Consider the following 22,304-nt stretch of genomic DNA (forward strand, 5'->3'; position numbering starts at 1 on the left):
TTGGGTCCCCACGGTAGGCCCGCGGATGTCTGGGAGCCCCGGGTCAGACCCACAAGTGTCTGAGGGGCCTGGGGTGGTTCCCACGGGGGTCTGGGGACCCACGGGTGCTCACTACGGGTCCGCGGTGCCCCCACGGATGTGGGGCCACCGGTTCTCCCCCGCACACTACGGGTCCGCGGTGCCTCCACAGATGTGAGGCCACCGGTTCTTCCCCGCAGGTGTCACCCGTGGACCATGCAGCCTGATACCCGTGAGATACCCGAGGATACCTCAGGTGGTCTCCAGAGGTCTCACGCAGAACCAAGGAACCAACCCTGAATGTAAAATAAATAAACCGGACCTATACATCACTCCCCCCCCCAACACATACAGTACAATAATGTGCAAAATAACTATTATCCAGATATGGATAATAGATTATTTGCCCATTATGAAACACATAAAACATGCATCAATCAAAACATGAATTTTTAATCTTAAAATCATCACATTGCATGTTACAATAAATCCAGCATCAATTGTAAATATAACCCAACAAACCAGCAGCTACACAAATGTATATGAAATGTCACACAATTCCATTGAGTGTGAACATGATGCAATTAATCTGTGCATCATGTAACACTATGCAAAATATATGTAACAATAAAATACACTATGAACAATGTCCCCTGACCAGCAATGCCATCATGAAAATCAAATAGAAACTAAGCAACATGTATACAATTAGCATCAATCAATTAATCAATTTCCTCAAACAATTACAATACAAATCAATTATACAATTCCCTATTCAATTCCTAAAGCCAAACCATTGCCAAAAGAATTCTAATTTAAAGTAACCAGCATCATTCTAATCTAAGTACCAGAAATAAGCCATTAAGTAACCTGTCGCTAAATACAAATTACATTATTCCCAACAATGACAAAATAAAGCAGATAAATACATTAGCCATACATGAAAACAACCTAAACATTAGCAAATCCACAGGTAATACTGTGGTATATACTTATATACCATGCGAGAACTACGATTCCGCGTATTGGAGCATGTCCGCAGTATTAAAAATGCACAGGGTGATACATCAGCCAACAAAAAGATAACTACAGTCGCACAACACTTTATGTCTAAACACGACTCTGATCCCTCTGTGTTGTTTGCCTTTGCTATTGATAAGGTTTCACTGGGTGTCAGAGGGGGTGATCTAGAGAAATGCCTCCTCAAAAAAGAGTGTAGGTGGATCTCACAATTGGGTTCCCTCATGCCCCATGGTCTTAATGACTATATGGGGTATGCTATGTTTCTCTAGGTCTCCGCATTTTTTGGATTCTATCTCAGTGTATGCCTGTGGTACTTTTCTCTTCTGGTCCCTGTGTATTTTGGTGCTCCTTTCAGTTACATTTTTATATGATATTTTTTAAAGTTATTTTTATGTTTTTTTTTAGTATTTACCTTCTGATTACATTCTGCTCTATTTCGTTTTTTGTTTATTGCTTTTAGAAGGTGTTTTTATGCTTTTTGTGGTATTTCACATTTTCATCTGATGGCTCTGTTTATGTGCTTTACCTCTCACATTGTGGTTCATGGTGGTTTCCAGCCTTACCTCGTGTGTAATGTTTATATATATTTAATTTCTCTATTTTGCCGTTTCAGGGCATTTGTGCTCAGTTGCTGTATAGCGAAAACCATGGGAGTATTTTGATTGGATCTCGCCTGCCACGTGATTTGGTTTCCATGTCAACAAGTCAAGCACTGCAAGGAAACATTCTGAGCGCCATGACAATGGGCGCAGCTGGTGGCCAATTGGTCATTGGAGTCACCTGATGAGAAACCAGACTTTGCTGATTTTTGCTGCATTTCTTCCCTACATTGCTTTAGAGGTTGCCCGTTTGGTTTTTCGGGTTGGTGCGGACTCTGAGCAGGAATCCTGGTGGTCTGGATGGACATGCAAGAGAGATTCTGGTGATATGGACTTTGTTCTTTCACACTGACTGCTTTATATTGTCATCTGTTCCATATCCACAGCATCTGTGCTACTTATTGGGAGTGAATTCCGCTTTAAACCTGAATTTTTATTACATCTTGCCACCATTATTATATATTACCTGCTTGTAGTTTCAAGCCATGTGGGGTTTTGTTATCACTTTGTAGGAGGACTGCAGACTTATTATTTTTCTATCCCTTGGGGGTTGCTTTTGTATACTTCTACTATACATGATTGCTTTGTTGCATATTCCATTAGGAGGTATTCTGTTCAATTTATATGAATAGATTATATTATGTAGGCAACTTGCTTTCCATGTTATTATGTTTTTTACATTCTGTCCCTTTTGTGTAGTTTATGAGCATTAGGGTTTTGTGTTATGATATGCAAACCCGTTGATGTTTAAATTGTAGTTTTTCATCTCAGCATATATATAGTTTTTCTACTATTTACCATTCCAGTTGCTCTTTTGTCGGGACTGGCCGGTCATTACTTTAGGTGGGATCTTTGGTGATCAAACTGTGTTTTTTTGGGGGGATTTTCCCCCTTTTTCATCTACATTGTTTACACGACAGGGGTACTCATGTTCAATTATTTTTCAAACTGTCTGATCCCGTTTGTTTTTATCTATGTGTTATTTATGTTTTCTCATTGCTCTTTTTTGTTATCATTCCATGATCAATACATTTATAATTTTTGTTTAATTATTTGCATTTTTTGGATCAGAGTGCTTGTTTTAGGATTTTCTGTTTTTTCTTTGTGTTTTAATATATATATATATATATTTTTATATATATATATATACATATAAAAGGAAAAAATTAAGTAGCGCCACTTGTGAACCAGTGTTATATATATATATCTTATACATAGTGTAAGAAAAATATTAATCTAAAGAAATTCGTGCCTTCAACAGTGATATTACACGTGAAAAAATAATAATAATAAATATAGAATAAAACAAAACATATGCAAAAAGTCCAACCCTTAGGTGAGTCCTGAATAGTTCAAATAGGAACAAATAGAAAGTCCAGGGATCCAAGGCTGCTCTCAGATGGAAAAACCAGTTCCAGCAGAAATCTATAGAAACAAAAAAACAGAGAGCGCACGTCCCATAGCGTAAAAAAGTACATTTAATATAAAAAAGGACAGAAAGGGATTAAGAACACTCACAAAAATAATAGTTTTTCAAGCGATTTGTGATATAATCACCACCAACAAGGTAACACCGTCCTGGGTCACACCAACAGATCGATTCTTGTCCGGTTCACCAGTAGGAGCTCATCTTCTGATGGACAGTTATCCGTGTCTCTGCTTGTAATGCGATCAACGAGCAATGCAGCCTCAATCCAGCTCCATGCACGCTCCGGCCGTAAAGCGTGCACTTGCGTGATGACGTAATGTCGCAATTACGTACCCTAATGCGTTTCGTCACACTGCGGTGACTTTTTCAAGGGTGTTTTATTATGGTTCTTTCCCCTCATACAGAGGTAAAAGGTAGGGATCACAGTGTAGTATTAGAACCTGCAAAGTTTGGTTATACCTTGGCGTGGTATGCAGGCTTATGATGCTTTGGCCAAAGGATCTAACTAAATAACCAAGAAAATATTATTATTGAAGTATTTAACTTTATACTTATTACCAGTGGTCGACAAATCACCCAAAAATCTACTCGCCGGACAAAAAAATCTACTTGGTTCGTTGAGGCGAAGAGTCCAGAAATGTGTAGAAGAAATGGAGGACAGCAAACGTTCATAAGAAAAATCAGGATCCAGGGCAACTCCAAATATAGTGGAGAAACAGAGCATGTTTCAGAAGAGGAAGGGGATGTGACTTTGTAAATGGTTGCTAGAGAAACAAAAAAATGCTTGTTACATTATAATACATTAAAAGTGTCATTTAGAGTTGATTTAAAAAAAAATGCTACAAGTATTTTTCTCATAGTACAGACCTGATTAATTTTTAAAAAAAAACACACGAAGGATATTGCTTGGTCTGCAGCTTTGAAGTAAAGGTTTGCTTATGTATTGCTTAAGCTCTTAAAATGCAATATAAAATGTATATTATTGTGTGTGCGTGCATATGTATGTGTGCGTGTGATGTATGTTTGTGCGCATATGTATGTGTGTGCATGTACATGCGTATAGATATAGAAATATATATACTTGAAATAGAACAAACAGCGCTACAATAAACAATTATCAACAGTGCTAAATAACGCAAACATATAAAAAAGACTGCAGCTAAACAATCAATAAAGGGAGGTGCTAACCCGTGATGACTGTGACTTTCCCTAATAATTACTGCCAAATAGGTCCTTGACCCCACATGCCGAGAGGAATTACACGATGTAGATTGACCTAGGAGCAAAAAAATATAAGGGGGAAGGGTGAAACAAATCTAGAGTAGTATGTCTGTACTAAGCTTCGTGAGGTGATTAGTAATGCACTTACAATTAGATGATGATTTAAGAGCCTTTATCCACAATAGTGGACCAGGAACACTTTGGACTTTACTGGAATCTGGAAACTTTTCACCAATGTAATCTTGCTATGGGGGTGAGATAGAAGTAGGAAACAAATATAGCATAATACTGTTTATTAAAAAAGTACCCTATCTATATCGGTATAAAACTCACAATTTGCGAGACAAATAAAAGCAGTTTGAGAGTTTTGCGAACTGTCTCTCACACTAAGAGATAGTCCTGATCTGCCTGTGTCTGACTCTGCTACCATGTCACATGTCCACGCTGGGGAACTTGCGAGAGCTCCAACCTCTCTTCTCTGCGTTCCAGCCCTCAATGTGCAACCGCACACTTCCACGTTACATGAGTCTCGCGAGACTTTGACTCTGCAGTTGTTTGGTACTTTGAAAAATCCTTTGAAAAAGTCACCTATTGAATATGGGCATGATGTACCATTGTGCCAACCAATAGGTAGAGGGTGGGTGTAGTTGCCCTGAGGAGGGTGGTTAGGCCGCCTGGGCGGGTAGCGGGTGATTAACCCCTTAATTACTTTAGCGGTTACTAACATGATTAAGGGGTTAGTGGCCATTAGTTTTTATTTTTATTGTACTGTTGCTGCCCATGGAGGACGGTGATGAGGACAGCCTGCATCCTGGCAGGGGTCATTAGAGCTTTTATTTATTTTATGCTGGCTGGATAATATTTATTTTTAAGGGGCAAATGAGCTATTATCCAGATCTGGATAATAGTAATTTTGCCCATTACTGTACGGTATGTGTTGAGGGGGGTTGTTGGGGGTACAGGAGGTGGGTAGTTGTATTTTATGTTTCTTGGGGTAGAGGGATTGGTTGAAGGGCTAGTTGCCCCAAGGTTGGGTGGTTAGGCCTCTCGGGTGGGTAGCAGGAAATGGTTAACCCCTTAATTACCATAGCAGTTCCCACCGCTATGGTAGTGAAGGGATTAACTCCTCCCGCAACCTTCCTGGCAGGCCTAACAACCCATCCTGGGGCAACTACCACTTTCATCCACCCTCTCTGTCCCCAATAAACAGGGTACTCAGGTTTAATCCATCCATTGCTTTAGCGGCTAGACGCTAAGGTAATGAAGCTGTTTTTATTTCAATTTGGATACTAGTGTGTGTGAGCAGGGAGTCTCCTGAACTGAAACGCATTGATTTTACTCTTCCTGAGTTACAGGCCAGTATCCCCATGCAATGTTTAAATCTCCCATGTCACGTGACTGGGACATTTAAACGCATAGGAGATACTGGCACCCCATACCGGGACCTGTATATCGGGAAGCAGGGGGTCCCTGGACCTGAAATTAATGCGATTCAGCTCCGGAGACCCCCTATTAATGCACATTAGTATTACAATTTAAATAAAAACACTGCGATCGCCTGTGAGAGCTGTGCAGGGAGAGGTGACTTTCTCTGTGCAGCTCTCTATTCAGCTCAGATTGCGAGAAGATTGCAGGGGGAGAACTTCGAAAAAAGTCGGGATCACATTGCTACTGCGACGATCGGTATTGGCATTTTCCTACCTCACGGTTTAAGATCGTTTCAGATTCTTTATGAATACCGTGATAACAAAATTGACAAACCGTTCGGTGGGAACATGCCACATCATTCGAGATGGCAGCATAGTTATCGAAGCTACTAGAATAGGCCCCATTGACTCATGGACATAAAGACAATAATAAAAAAACAGATACTGTACAGGTAGTTTATATGAGGATACAGAATACAGAAATATAAAAATACAAAAATGCTAAGATATAAATATGTACCACTCCCAATACCACAATAATTATACATATTATATTAATGAACTGAGGAGGATAACAATCCACCAATTTATAGAGAATAAATACATGATTCACTACATGTAATCACTGTGATGACAGGACTCCGGTGATTATCACATTCCATATGATCTGTTATACCAGCCTCTGCGACTGTGTTTCGTTGTACCCCACAGGAGAGTTAACCACTAGTTACCCTAACACTATGCACACAATTTCATTTGCTGACGTTACCTTAGTCAGTGCACTGGGTTAATATCGTGACACGAAGTCTGTTTGCATGTACTAGTAGTACAGGTCCATCACTAGGGACCCGCATTATACCACCTTGAACTACTGAGGTCCACAGCGCACGGCCTCTTAACCCTTTAGTGGCAGGCATCGGAGCAAGCGATTAGGGTTTCCTCCCTCTTCCCTTTTATCTGTCTGCTCATAGCTATTGTGCAAAAGAACATAGGCAGATGGTAATGCCCCAATGTAATTCAGAGGTGCTTGTCACATTATATGACTTCAACTACTAGGTACTCACTACTACTTGGACCCATCACTGTCGCCCCGGTGAACACCACCCAACAGCTGTTCTTCCAGCTTCAGCGACGTTGTCTCGTTGCCCCACCCGGGGGAGCTAATATTACTTTCATTTTAGCTGCCATGGTTTACATTGTGTGTGTTTCTTTATGTATGTTTTCTGTGTAATCTGTGTCCCATGTATTTTAACCCAGTCTAAAAGACCTTAAACAAATTTTTATGGCAAACACTGCCATATCGGTAAACACCATCATTGTCAGGGACGTCCTACCACTATACAACATCCAGACCTATGCAAACCTTGCATTGGCCGCATTAGTATACGCCATCATGTACTTCTAGCTAAACACTCTCAATCAGTGAGTGAATGTTAACATTGGGCTCTGTCAGTGCCCACTCTCCACTTCTGGAGTGTTGCTTGGCCTCTGTTTTTGTTTATATGTTGTTGATCTATGGATACAATGACAAAACGTTGCATGTTGTCAATCAATAAGAATTTTTCCAATTTATCTCGGAGGTGGAGTCAATGACGTGCAACGTGCCCCTCAGATAAGATCTGAGCCTGGTAACGTAAAGTTGTAAAAAGATAAATCAACATTTTGTGACACGTTGCACGTCATTGACTCCACCCCAGACACAATAGGCCTCCCTGGAGAATTGGTCAGGCATTTATATACTTTAGGAAGGTGTTAGAAAACTGGTATTCTGGGATGCTCAATATACAAAAACTGGAACTCCAGTTTTGTGATAATACCCAAGTCCCTTGTTCACAGAAGATGCCCACAATGTAATATTTGGAAATCACTAGTCGGATCACTAGCCAATACTCCATAGACTCTTGCAGGAAGGTGTGTCCTAAGTGTTTCCTGAGTGCAATCTATTCTGTCTTGCGCCACAATGCTGGCCCCCCTTGTCAGCCTGTCAAATAACAATATGAGTTTTTTTTTTATTTTAGATTGTCTGTCTGATTATGTTTAATCTTTATTACGCTATGGAGCATGCACTCTCCTCTCTTGTTTTATAGATCGTGTGGTGGAGGCGATTTTTCCTCTGGGAGCTGCCTGGACTCTACAGTTTAATTATTTTGATCAGCGCACAGCAGTAGAGAGGAGCAGGTCTTGCAATAAAAGTCCTTTATTAACATTGGGACAACATTGGGACAACAGCAAACCTTCAACGCGTTTCGTGATAAAGTCCCACATCATGAATTGTTAATAAAGGACTTTTATTGCAAGACCTGCTCCTCTCTACTGCTGTGCGCTGCACACCCTGGCTTTGGATCTTCACTCAATACAGCTGCACGCTTTGGAAGGGAGACTGGGAAGGAAAGAATATTACAGTGAGTACTATACCTGGGGCTACCTAATGAGGAAAGAGGGGGCTGTCTATGGGCAACCCACTCCAACCTTCAAGGTACCTTATGCCCATTTAAAGGCACAGTACAAAGAGTAAAACTGTTATTACCCAGATAACTCTCCCTTCCTTCAATACAGTCCCAGCACTTTTTGAGCACCATCACAAACACACAAATAATTATTTTGATCACCCTTTTTAAACTTTTTTTTTTATCAGACATCCTTCCACACTCCTTTGAGAATGCTCTCGGTTTTTTTTGTTGTCCTATTGTTTTTTTTTTACTGTTTTTTTGTTGTTTTCCATCCAATTTGTTTTGTATTGTAGTGCGGTAATTTGACTCATGAACACGTTGAACCACTTGTTATGATTTTTTCATCTTATGCATTTATTTTACATATAATTTTGAAGTGAAACATCTTTGCTGGCATCTACAGAGTTTTGAAAGGAAAAATCACTTGTGGTGTAACGAAAAAGCGTCTACAGTCTTGAAAATGCAAAGGCAGCAGTACAACCAACTTCACACTGATGATACCCATTAAGGTTGAACCATGTCTGCGAATGGTTTCTCTGGCTTTGCATCTGATTTCCATGCTGTGCTTTAAATCTGTGTTAACAGCGAGCATTAGCTTATATGGGCTCCATGTAACAATGGTTTTTCAGACAAAAGTTGACATACTGTGTGCTCATTTGCATGTCATTTCCCAGAATCCCTTGCTGCAGTGGAATCACTGTATGCTGGGGATAATGGTGAAAGGCAGGGTTGCAGACCTGCCTAAGACGTCAATGTGCACATAAGTGATCTTTTTATTTGCTATATGCAATATGGTGGAGGTTTCTTGTTGCCTTTTTCACCCACCATAACTTAAAACATATATATATATATGTATATATATATATATATATATATATATATATATATATATATACACTGTGTGAGCATGGCCGGACAGATTTAATTGATTGTGCTGACAACACCAAGCGTGGTAAGCAGCAGCGTGAATGCAGCCTTAGGCTGCGCTTACAGTGCCTTGCGACGGCGACGTCGCTCCGAAACAAATACATTGACTCAGTTGCAAGCACTTATAGTAAGTGCGACGGAGCCAGAGCGATGTCGCGACCAAAATGTTTGAAGCCGTGTGACACAGGGAACTTATCCCTGTTCAGAATATGCCACTAATCCAGCAGTGTGTTGGTTAATTGGATCCAGCAGTTAACCAACTTCACCTGGCTGATTAGAGGTTTGTTAGTAAAAGCCTGTTCCCAGAAACAGGAGAGGGATTTTTTTTCCTCAGTACACAAGGGTGCTGACAAGAGGAAAGAGGTCTTGAGCAGAAAGGCTCTGCTGAGATCAAGACACCCAAAGACCTATATTCCTGGACACAGGGGACCCAGGAACCTACCAGAGACTGACATGAAGGGCCATCTGCTTTAAGGCATCTCTTGAGACTTTGAGGAATAGGGTGGTAATGGGATTATCCCTCCAGCCCTGGAGAAAGGGACTGGGGAAGTAAGTTGGCCCTTAAACAGGTCTATGCGTTTGTTGTTTTCATATGTTTTGCTGTGTTAAAAGGGACAGGCGCAATAAAGTCTTATTTTAATTTCACCTTAAAAACGGTCTCCATTGCATACTTCTGCACACATCTCTTACATATGGTGTCAGAAGTCGGGATGAGAGGTGGCCCTTGAAGTTCTAAGGGGCCCCGTAGACTGCCTGTGAAATTTTTTGTGCTTTTGCCTGCATAGTTCCTGCAAACAGCCTGAGCATCAAAGCAAAGAATCTCATGCAGCAGGGACCAGAATTAAAGGGATACACATCCAGGCAGAAAATCTACACTGCACTGAAGAAAGCCACAAAACCACAGATTGACTCTTTTCCCCAATCCCAAGAGGAGAGAGAGGCTGCTGAAGCAGGTAAACATTACTTGCCTATCACAATAATGTGTATATTGTTGTTGAAAAGGGGGCTTTGCTTTCCAGCCGTAGTCAGGGTTCAAGAAGTGAGTTAGAGCTACAGAGAAGCTAGGCTTTTTTTATTGTTTTCTGTAAAATAATTAAATAAATTGCGCTGAAACAATGAATACAGACAGTGACCCACGAGCGGTATTGATTCTGGAAGTAAAGGCTGCCACACCGCATAGGACTACCAGCTGTGAATGGAGTATATGCAGAAAAGTGTGAAAATTGATGCAAGACTGAAGCAGGGAAACTTTTACAGGTGGTGACCAACGCAAGATACTGATTCTGAGACTTTAAAATGGCAGTTCAGCTAAAGTCAAATACAGACTCTGCAAAAATGGGGAAGAAAATGTGTTCCTGGTGTAAAGAACCCCACCACACGGAGCAGTGTAACTTCAGGCCTTATTCAGACGATGAGAGTGAATGCATGCACAGCACTGCTAATATTGTAAAACTTACCCAAGGGAAGAAAAAGTCTACAGAGATGCCTGTGAGAGCTGCGACCTATACAAGCAAAATAGGCCCACCTGTAGGACTACCACAATTTGGGGTTCTAGCAAATACAGTGATAACAGTTGCAATAGCGCCTCCTGAGGTCAGGAAGAAAAATACACCTGATAGCCCTAAAATGGAGGACAAGATGCGGCATTCCTGTAATGAACCATACCCCACGGAAGAGTGGCCCTTGCAGTCCGATAAGGAGGAAGACATCTCTTACGGGGAACCCGAACCGAATCACACCCACAAAACATCACCCACAAAACATCCCAAGAATGGTGGGGGTGCCTGAACTCGGTACGAACTGAAAAGACCGCTCTCTATGATGATGAATGTGATCGGCAGGAGGAAGAGCGGGAACAGCAGATCGCTGAATATTTACGCCACCTAACGCAACTGCAAGGAAAACATGGCGGATACAGGGAAGCTGCTGAAGTTTCAAATAAAGACGGAGACCCCAGTATCCCTGATGGGACGGAGTCGTCAAAAACAAAAAAGCGGATAAAGAAAAAAGGGTCTTCACTTACCGTGGAAGGAACAGACACATCTGCAGATCCCGTGGAGGAAAAGGGGGTCGGAAATGCCCTACAGCCTAGAGAAAATGGAGAATTGGTCCCGCGGATGACCGAATATCAAGAGGGCCCAAGGCAGAAGTCAGGTACCCCAAAGAAGTGTCTGTCTGGTGCTAATAGTGAGAAACCCTCAACCAACCATACCAGGGAAGCGGAGCCGGAATCAATGAGTGACGATCCCTTGACCAGCCCTGAAGATGCCCTGAAAATTGCCAGGCGTGACTGTGATCTGCTCCGGGAACAAGTGAAACTGAAGAAAGATGATTACGCAGAGCTGCTGAAAAATAACATGAAGCTGCAGAAGACTGTGCTCACAATGTACTCTTTGGCCAGGACAGAATTGGACGATCTCAAGACTGAGCTAGATACCGCAAACGCTACTATTACTGCCATGCATGAAAAGCAGAGTCAATCCGATAGAATGATTGCTAATCTGAAGCAGAAGTATGAGTTGGCACTGAAGGGGATTACAGTTTTTCAGCAAGTGGTTCACAGTCTTCGCCTAGAACGGAAGGCCTCACAACAAAAGGTCAACAGTGTCCGGACAGAGGTGGATGTATCCCAGAAGGATGTTCACACTCTCCGCACAGCACTGGATGCCTCACACCAAGAGATCAGCAGTTGTCGCACAGAACTGGAAGTCTCTAAAAATGAACTTCGCAGTCTCACTAAGGAACTGGACATCTCTCAAAAAACTATCCTCAGTCTTAATATGGATCTTAAAGTCTCTCAGAAGGAGCTTCAGACCCTCTACCTCGAGATGGAAGTCTCATGCCAGGAGACCAGGAGTCTCAAAGCCTAAGTGCGTAAATGGAAGGGGGACTTCAAGGAGGCCCTGAATATTAGAGACTGCAAAAAGAGACAATTTAAGACTAAAAGAAGAAAATTCTGATTTGACAGACCACGTCAATGAAAAGAATGAAAAGCTGCATGAGCTTGAAAAAATAAAGAAACTTTTGGAGGATGAAAAGTTTGAAGCAGAGCACCGACTGCAGAACCAACTGCAAGGTCTGCATACGCACCTCCAGAATGCCGAGGAGAAGCAGCGAACTCTGCAGGAAGAAAATATGCAGGCTGCTAAGGAAATACAAGTGCTGCAGGAACGTCTGATTACCCAGTGTGTCCTCGCAAAGCAGCATGATAAACTGAACGCTACCCTGACCATCACCAAAGCATCGCTAGAGGCTAAGCTTAGAGGCCAGGTGACTCGGTACAAGAGGGAGCGCAAAAAGGTCCAGAAACTGAGACGAGTATCTGCGGCCCAAGCAAAGAAGTTCACAGTGCGCCACAAAATAATGAATGATAGGTGGAAGCAAGCTCAGAGAAAACACAAGGAAGAAATAAAGACCCTGAAAGGAGAATGGCAGGAAACACTCAAGAAACAGAGTGAGACTCTGCAGACCAGTAACTTACAGATGCCTCCAATACGGGAAAAGGTATTGGCTCTGCCTAAGCATCGGTATCCCACAGTAACTAAGGCCCGTGAGGGTACAGTGAGAGCTGGGGACACCACTCATCTTCAAAACAAGATTACGAAGTTTGAGCCACCTAAGAAAGCACTAGCCAAACCTGCAACCGCCCAACAGGCAACAAACAGACTCTTGCGTTCTGCTCAAGGATGTCTTCTCTCTACCCCCTTTGTATCTATGGCCGCGCTTATAGTGCTGACGACGGTGACGCGACCGATGACGTAAGCCGTCGCTACTAGCGAAAGTTATAATTTGATTTTAAGCGACATCGCAGGAGTGCAGAATCAAAGCCCGAAGAATCCTTAGCTGAGGAAGCTGAAAAGATAGGGCGTTCTCTGGAAATGGAGGTGGAAGTGCAACTCAATCCTAAAGAAGCTGAACTAGCAACTCCGTTGAGTGGTGGATTTGCAGAAAGACAGCTTCAAGGGCGGAAAATTCAAAGGGCAAGTCCTAACTGCTCTACAACTGTCGCCATACAGTTTATCTACAAAAATAGGAGCACCCGATGCAAGGGAAATCTCATGACCTTGCATTCAGAAAGAAGACAATACTTGGGAAAAGTCCTCATCGAGCAACTGAGTAGTGCTGAGCTCAAGCACCTTCGGAAGGAGACACAAATAAACTGGAGAAAGGGCTCCAATCCAAGCGGGACTGAGGGTTCTCTTCCTCCATCCACTCTCATTTAAGTCACAGAAAGATCTCGAATGAGAGTGGAAGGATGGGCTTTGGCCGTGGCAAGCCCGAGCTTCCCACAAACAGGGGAGGTATGTAACAGGGAACTTATCCCTGTTCAGAATATGCCACTAATCCAGCAGTGTGTTGGTTAATTGGATCCAGCAGTTAACCAACTTCATCTGGCTGATTAGAGGTTTGTTAGAAAAAGCCTGTTCCCAGAAACAGGAGAGAGATTTTTTTCCCCCAGTACACAAGGGTGCTGACAAGAGGAAAGAGGTCTTGATCAGAAAGGCTCTGCTGAGATCAAGACACCCAAAGACCTATATTCCTGGACACAGGGGACCCAGGAACCTACCAGAGACTGACATGAAGGGCCACCTGCTTTAAGGTATCTCTTGAGACTTTGGGGAATAGGGTGGTAATGGGATTATCCCTCCAGCCCTGGAGAAAGGGACTGGGGAAGTAAGTTGGCCCTTAAACAGGTCTAGGCATTTGTTGTTTTCATATGTTTTGCTGTGTTAAAAGGGACAGGCGCAATAAAGCCTTATTTTAATTTCACCTTAAAAACGGTCTCCATTGCACACCTCTGCACACATCTCTTACACCGTGTCTATTTTATTTTTTAGAGACAGTCGCGACATGTGACTGTCTCTAAACCAATCAGAGAGTGCGGCTTGCCCCCTTTCGTGACGTCATTGGCCTTGTCGCCAGCGACGTCGCTTAAAATCAAATTATAACTTTCGCTAGTAGCGACGGCTGACGTCATCGTCGCGTCACCGTCGCCAGCACTATAAGCGTGGCCATAGATACAAATGGGGTAGAGAGAAGACATCCTTGAGCAGAACGCAAGAGTCGGGATGGTGCAAAGCGAGAAATTAGGTCTGAGATGTAAGGAGGGGCAGAAGAGTGTAAAGCTTTAAAAGTGAGGATGAAAATTGAATGTGAGATGCGGGAATTGATAGGAAGCCAGGAGAGTGATTTCAGCAGGGAAGACGCTGAGACAGATTTAGGAAAGAATAGAGTGTAAAGCGCTGTGTACACTGTGGGCGCTTTATAAATGTATTTTTATACACACACACTCTCTTACATCACTAACATTCAAGGACCATTTAACACCGTAAGTCATAAATCGCATACAGCACAGGGGGGAGGGATAGGTTTCAGTCACAGATAACATTCCAAGATGCACTGTTTTTAAGTTGAACCTTTCTTGCTTTATCCAATGTAACACCGCCGGAAGAAGAGATCAGTGTATCTCGAAAGCTCGCACAAATAAAAGCTTTTCGTTAGCCACAGAACGGTATTGTCTATTCATTTTTGATTATTAAGCTCGGCTAACACGGTACAGATACCTCTACATCTATCTATCTTACTTTAGCTATTATGTCAATTATATCATGTATTCAAAGTGATAGTATGGAAATTTCAACACAAAAATAAATCAAATAAATTATACTCTCAAATCTCAATCATTAAATTAAAAAAACACCATCACAAATACAATTTCTGTGACAAAACACAAAGAAGTTTCACTTTCAATATGCGTGCACAGCACACAACTTTTTTTATTTCCTCTTTCATTAAAGTGTTTATTTTTTGGTATAACACTTTGTTGTTACATACCTCACTTGTCTATCATTATTTTCACCATCACTTTTGTATACAGGCGCGGTAATTCTTTTTTCCTTCTCTCTCTCTCAATGGATAATTTAAGAGAAATAGTATCAGTGTCTTGTTTTATTTGATACCAGTTCAAGAAATCATCATCAGCAGCAGCAGCAGCAGTGCATGAATTGGGTGACATGCAGATGAAAATGCTGTATTAGGCGATGCACTAGTAGTTTCCTGCTTTGTTTGGCGTGGTGAAGCAGACATGCACCGGGTGACCTGCGACCCCTTGGTGTGAGTACTGCTGCTAGTGATGATGCAGAGCAGCCTGTGCCTTGTGTTCGTGTCATTGAGCTCTGATCAGGAGCAGCACTGCCACCTCCGGCTGAAAGCTGCATGTGTTCCTGTCCTGTCTCACATCCCCAGCTCTCCGGGCTGCGATCAGCTTCAGCCCTCGTCTTGTCTCAGCCATGGCATCAAGCAAGAGGGGATGTGACAAGGAAGACGACCTGCCGTTCTACTTAGCCCGGCCGGGCACCACTGACCAGGTGCCCCGGGTGAAGTACGGCGGTATGTTCTGCAATGTGGAGGGAGCCTTCGAGAGCAAGACGCTTGATTTCGATTCCCTAAGTGTGGGGCAGAGAGGCGCTAGGAAGAGCTCCTCTGTGCAACCAGGGGCAACCAGCCAGGGGCAGGACAAGGAAGTTCAGGGCAAGTCAAGTGGCAACAAAGAAGTGGACAACCCCGGGGTAGATATCAAAATCACACCAGGGAAGGAGATGCTGCAAAACCTCGACGAGAAAGAGGTAAGAAGTGGATGATAAGCCAGGTTTAAAAGCAGGATGTGCCCGTGGGGCGCCCTGTGATAGCCACAGACAGAGGGGTTTATGACTCTATCCCCAGTCACTGTAGTATTGCTAAGCTCATGAAGGAGAACATCCTGGAGCCACTGCTGTTTAAATGCTTACTTCTTTGTTGTTGTTCATGCAAAGAGACACTCGGGAGTTGTGTTTCCATCAGGTGGTATCACTTTGAGACGTCCCTCCCAGTAATACTAAGTCATGTGAAAGTAAATCTCCGTTCTCCTTGCAGTAAACATGTATTAGGCCTTGGCAAACACGGTGTTAACCTGTGAAGTTTGGGAGTCATTGTGTAAAGATTGCAGTCATTGTGTCAAGATTGCAGTCATTGTGTCTGGGAGCACAGCGTTGCACTCCGCCTCTCTGCAAACTTCACACTGCATCTGTCTGAGGGAGAGGATGCATCACATGTCAGCAGTGCCACTAGTAGCTGTGCTCTTTCCATCACTTATTGTACTATATTGTGCAAACATTTCCCCTGACACCTAATAAAAACCGAGGCACCGCTGACTGTATGTAGGGTAGAAAATATTCTCTGATGCACAACATGTGTATTTCGTTTCTACCCGCATCCTTGTGAAATATAATAAACTTGAGTCTTACATTTCATGCAGGTCCTTAGTCAGCAAGGATTATACCAGTTTACACCTGCTGGAGATTTTTGACAGGAAGAAAAGTGGATTCAAAAAGTCACAATTTGATACATCCTCTTAAAGCAGCAGTGCCAGCTCATTGGCATTTTATTTTTCTTACTTTAAAAGATCTATTATTGCTTTCCATAGCTGTTTTTTTTTTTTTTTAAATCTGATGCGTTGAGGAGATATAAGCGTCTGAAATGTGAAGTGGGAGGTTAAAATGAAGCCCAGTCCAGTGTATAGGTTACCATAATAACTTCAGAAGCTAGAGATTAAAAGCATGTTTTTTTTTTAAAATGGGAAAACTTAAAAAAAAAGAAGAGCAGGGAACAAGATGCTAACATTATAGGAGATAAACTCATATAGGCGCCTGGGCGATTGCTGCTTTATGTCTGTCCTAACGTCACCCGTTGATTCTTCCCAAATTAGCAAAAGGCACACGGGGCAAAATGGTTGCGCACACTTAGGGGGCCACATAGTAGGGCGGGTAGGGGACTTTACACCTACTAGGGATATGCAAACGTCTTAAGACTTGCTTTGCTACATTTTCTGTGTTTTTGTCCTAAATTTCACATTATTGAGAATGTTTTGCAAAAGTCTACATCAGGGGTGCGCACAGTTTTCGTCATGCGTCCCCCCTACCTGGCCTCCCCTTGCTCGCGCCCCCATCCTGCATGGCTCAGGCATCATTTGCGACATCACGTGTCCCGCGGCGACATTTGACGCCGGGTTGCCATGACGACACGTCGCTGGATGGTAATGTAAGTGAGGTCAGGGAGGCATTTAATTTAAATGTCTTCGGGGGAAACGCCTCTGTAACGGCCACCCCCCCAACCCTAGACAATCTCACGACCCCCACTTTGCACACCCCTAGTATACAGTGCTTATGGCAATTTAGCTAAAATGCAGCAAAATTAGGAGTATATAAAAGGACCATGTGACCTTGCACATTGACGTTTAATGCTTGGTAAAAAAAAATGTTAGCAAAAAAAATATGAAAATTCCACCTGGTTCGTGAACTTCTGCAAACATTTTGCACATGTCTCAACCGTGTTCCAATACAAATAATGTTTTCATATTTCAAATGATAATCAAAGATCAGGGTTGTACTTTATGCCTTTTAAAGCACATCTGCGCTGCTGGAGATATATATTTTTAATTACCTGACCCAGGAAATTGATCTGTGACCCCTATGTTCCCGTGACAATCGCATTAAGCAAGAATACTTGCCTGCTTGACACAAAATGGCCTTGCAATCAGGCTCACTCCGGCAGCCAATAGAAAGTTACAACGTCAGCGAAAGATGCTGGTGACCCTGCAGTCATATTTATAGGTTTTTTTTGTGTGTCTCAAGCACTGTCTAAAGAATCACAAACTACTATTAGTATATTAATTTTCATATTCTAATGTGGTGTGTGAAATAAAATGGGAAACTAGGACCTCAGCTGCTTATAAAGTAATGTATAACAGCAAATTAAGAGAAATATTACAATTTTGGGAGATGAAACTCTAAACCTGCCTGACGTAACTGGGGGTAATCTAAAAAATATATATTTCACGTCCTGTAATGTTGTAAAAATTCAGGAGCCACTTAAAGCCACCCACCCCTTCAAATAACTGAATGGTGGTCCTTGCTACAGAGATTTAGAGAGACACAGGATAAAAAAGCACGTTTTATCCCTATATGACAGGATATCATCATGATAAATGGAACAGACCAAAAGGTCCTTATTCAGTATGTGCTGAAGATGCTTTCCTGTGCTGGAGAAAATTTTAGCTCCATTCATTTGAATCGAGCTGAACCTGTATATTGAACTGGGGCCCAAGAGTGCACAACTGTCTTTAAAACATTAGTTAGTTGGAGCTAAGCTTTTATTATATATTTGAAAATATTCACGTTTTTAAGATTCCTCCTTAACTCTCGACTTCAGGCTAATATGTTCAGTGCCTAAAGTTAATGGTCCCTGTCTTGCTGATGGGGAACTTGATTGAATATCCTGTGCTGGATTTCTGCACAAATTAGTATTTCCATGTCACCAAAATTAGATACACATTGTTTGTCCATACAAAGTGAACCATAGTCCATGCAAAATCCTGCTTACAAATTACGTAAATTATGATTGTATTCAAAGCAGCAGTCTCCTCCAGATGCCTATGTGCGTTAAACTAATACATTGTTAGTATCTTTCCCCCCTGAGCATGACACGCTCTTTTTTTGTTGTTAATAATTTTCTAGTTTGAGGTTACCATGGTAACCTTTAGACTGCAATAAGCTCTGGAATGAAGTTCATTTTAACTTCCCGGACATTTAATATTTCAAATGAAGCATCATATTGAAAAATGAAAAGACAGCATTGGTAAGGACAAGACGAGATCTCGTAAAGTAAGTAAATAATAAAATGCACAACAAAATGGCAATCTGCTTCTTTTTTCTTTACCTGTTAAAAAAAAAAGTCAGGCTTTGTCCAGCCGGTGGAAAATATTTATCCTGGGTGGGGGTCCCATGGTTCCTGTAGGGCTGGGGAACCAGAACAGCGAGAGTCTTTCCTGGCATGGTGAAAATAAATCTCTCCCCTTGCTGGGAAAAGCAGTCTCACTTGTGCAGGGTACTTCCTGCCTTTTTAAACCTTCATTTAGGAGTGCTGTCTTCATTAGCACCAGGTGCAGCAAGCTCCCATAGAGGAATTAAACATCTTTACACTGGAACCTATACACCGCTAGCTCTCTAGTCCATAAGGAGAGGGAGTCAGTCACTACATATATATATATATAGTCAACAAGGTCAGTTGGTACTCCCATAAGGCATAAAAAGTAGGTGGTACATGTCCCATAAGAATAATATAAATGTATACATCACCCTGAGGAAGTTCCCTTTTACGTGGACCGAAATGTTGGTCTTTTTGATGTACTATTTTCAATAATACACCTTTTATACCTCAACACATTTTGTGCTGTCTCTTGATTTCCGGATTTATATATATATAGTATAAAGCAAGGAACAGCAGGCACTCCGTCAAGATAGTCAGTATAGTGGGTGCAAATCCTATATAGTATGATAGGCAATACGATACCGTGGTGAGATGAAATCACAGGCAGCACTCCAATGGGTGGTCAAAAAAATATATTGTAGTTAACAAGACACCATAACCGACGAGAAAGGTGAGAAAGATCCCGCTTGCGGACCGAAACGTCGGTTATGGTGTCTTGTTAACTACAATATATTTTTTTGATCACCCATTGGAGTGCTGCCTGTGATTTCGTCTCACCACGGTATCGTATTGCGTATATATATATATATATATATATATATATATATACAGTGTTCGACAAACCTATACATTTGCTCGCCCTGGGCGAGTGGATTTAACTCCTGGGCGAGTAAATACTGGCCCAAGCAGCACACGTTTGGTACTAGGTGGCGAGTAGATTTTTTTGTGTGGCGAGTAGATTTTTTGGTGATTTGTCAACCACTATGTATATATATATATAATTGTATTTTGTAGTGACTGGTGCTTTAAAGTGTCTTTCTAGATCAGAATATTTGAATGTTCAGTTTTACTCAGGTACCCTCCTAACCCTTCCAAACTTCATTACAGTATGTGGTTGCATTTCTGCCTGTCCCCATACATTATGCAAATTCTCTGGGATTTGTTTATCAACAAACCCCAGATACAGAACTAGTGCAAACAACAGCAATCCATTTGAAAGCAGTGTGATTGTTTTCCCTGTAATAACGTTTGTGCGTTTTTTTATATTTAATAAATAACTTTCTTTGTAAGTGTCTTTTGGATGAATGGCGGATTGGACAGTTACCAGTAGTTGCTCGAGGCCCTTACTTTATATATAGAATTGATAAAAGAATAGCTCTGCAAAAGTGCACAATGGTGACATTGAAGCCGCTTTCCCCCTGTTCCAGTTCAAGAGATATTTGTTATTATGAAGCATTTGTTAATAAGGCACAATTTAGGTGGGAAAGACAATAACCGTAATGATAATATACACTGGTACCTTACCAGGTAAGCAGGGCCCTGCTCCAAGGAGCTTGTAATCCATCTCCAATTTCTTGGCACCTTCATGGAAGAAAGTGAGTCTGCAAAGCCAAGAATAATAGTATCTATGCCTCCCAGTGTTACCCTTCTTTGGGCTGTTTTCGTTTACTTCCAGGAATTGGATGGTGAATATTTGTTGAACTGTAGGAGTTCAGGAAACAGTAAACAACTTTATTGGGTGCTATTTTAACCCCTTTGTTGCCAGAGCATCGTGCAGTGCATTGGGACAGAATTCAGTGTTGGCCCTTCTAGCGGTGAAGGCGTTTTACCCATGTACACTCATTTCACTTTTTGTTACACATCAGAAAATGGAGGGGCATGAGCTTTAGGAAATCAGTTCTTAGATAGCATGTTGGCAATAGATAAGTGTAGTACCCAGTTATTTCTCTATAGCTATTACGACTTGAAATGTTTCCCAACCCTCTCCCACATTTGTTCTCTATTTCATTTATTACAGATGATTTGTATCCATGCAATTCAAGTGTCAGCATCCGCAGGGTGTTAATATGGGGAGAAAGTGTCAAGTCCATTTAAAGGACAAGGCTGTCCAAGTCTGGGTGCTGATAAGCCACCGGAATAAGGCAATGGTTTTCAAAACTAACAGGGGGTCACACAACTATTAATATGCAGATGAAATGCGCTCGTATGTAAATTTGTTGTATTTGCATATTCATTGGCTATTGCACAAACTTGGTCTGGTTAGCATCCCTTAGGGTTGGAAAACAGCAGTAACAGAAAGGGCATCAGGTCATTTGGGACAACATAAGACTCCTAAATTATTTCTCCTGGCATTACATTCAAAGAAGGATGTCTTCTTTCTACCCCCTTTTTATCTAAAGCCCTCTCCCGCCTTAAACCTTTTTCACTGACTGCCCCACACCTCTGGAATGCACTTCCCCTCAGTACCCGACTAGCACCCTCTCTATCCACCTTTAAGACCCACCTTAAGACACACTTGCTTAAAGAAGCATATGAATAGCACTGTGAACATTCTGAACACATGATACATAAAGCTTGGCCCCCTGCAGACGCACTTACCAGAACTCCCTCCTACAGTCTCTGTACGTTCTCCCTACCTACCAATTAGATTGTAAGCTCCTCGGGGCAGGGACTCCTCTTCCTTAATGTTATGTTTATGTCTAAAGCACTTATTCCCATGATCTGTTATTTATATTATCTGTTATTTATTCGATTACCACATGTATTACTACTGTGAAGCGCTATGTACATTAATGGCGCTATATAAATAAAGACATACAATACAATACAAGAAGAAATTCATCTAAATGATGAACTTTTTTCTTTTTAAGAAATGAATTACCAAACAGCAGGGTTGACTCAACCCATTCTCTTGACCTGATGCCATTTTGTATCCTTCCATAGTTTGTCCTTGATTTCTTGTTATGGGAATATATGAAACATGCAAGTAAACCCATTTCAAACCTAAAATACAGCTGCAAACCATGGATAGCCTTGGCTATCAAACAGATTGTGTATTGCCCTGATTTCAGCTATCCACTGACTTGGGGTCAAATACGTTTCTCCCCAGTAGTACACTGTACTTGGAAAGTAGAGGGACAATAAGATGACATGCTCTACATTAAATTGTTTTGTGTTTTTAATTATTTTGTCGTTTCCTAGTCCTATGGTGCCAGTATTTATTAAACCTATCCTGTTTTCTCTCAGTCTAAGCAACATGGTTTAGCCTTGTACTTTTTCCTATTGATAGAAAAACAGGAAACAACAGTAGTTCAATCTCATCTGACAACAAAATTGCATGCAACAGAATATATTATCATTGAGAATGGTGGTAAAAAGGTAGGCATGTATATTGACTCTATATCAT

General features: G+C 41.7%; 1 protein-coding gene and 1 long non-coding RNA gene across 2 annotated transcripts in view; one reads left to right on the forward strand and one right to left on the reverse strand.

Annotated features, from left to right (window-relative positions):
• Nucleotides 1-15,849, reverse strand: part of LOC142495476 (uncharacterized) — a 62,667-nt gene extending 46,818 nt beyond the window's left edge. The window contains exon 1 of the long non-coding RNA XR_012801744.1: nt 14,930-15,849. This is a non-coding gene — a long non-coding RNA (uncharacterized LOC142495476). The remainder of the gene's footprint in view (nt 1-14,929) is intronic.
• DPYSL3 (dihydropyrimidinase like 3) overlaps nt 15,315-22,304 on the forward strand; it is a 139,121-nt gene continuing 132,131 nt past the window's right edge. Inside the window, exon 1 of the mRNA XM_075601022.1 lies at nt 15,315-15,720. Coding sequence (XP_075457137.1) covers nt 15,385-15,720 — 336 coding nt within the window. The 5' untranslated portion in view covers nt 15,315-15,384. The remainder of the gene's footprint in view (nt 15,721-22,304) is intronic.

This window comes from Ascaphus truei, chromosome 5 (assembly GCF_040206685.1).
Source record: "Ascaphus truei isolate aAscTru1 chromosome 5, aAscTru1.hap1, whole genome shotgun sequence".
In the NCBI taxonomy this organism is placed as follows: Eukaryota; Metazoa; Chordata; class Amphibia; order Anura; family Ascaphidae; genus Ascaphus; species Ascaphus truei.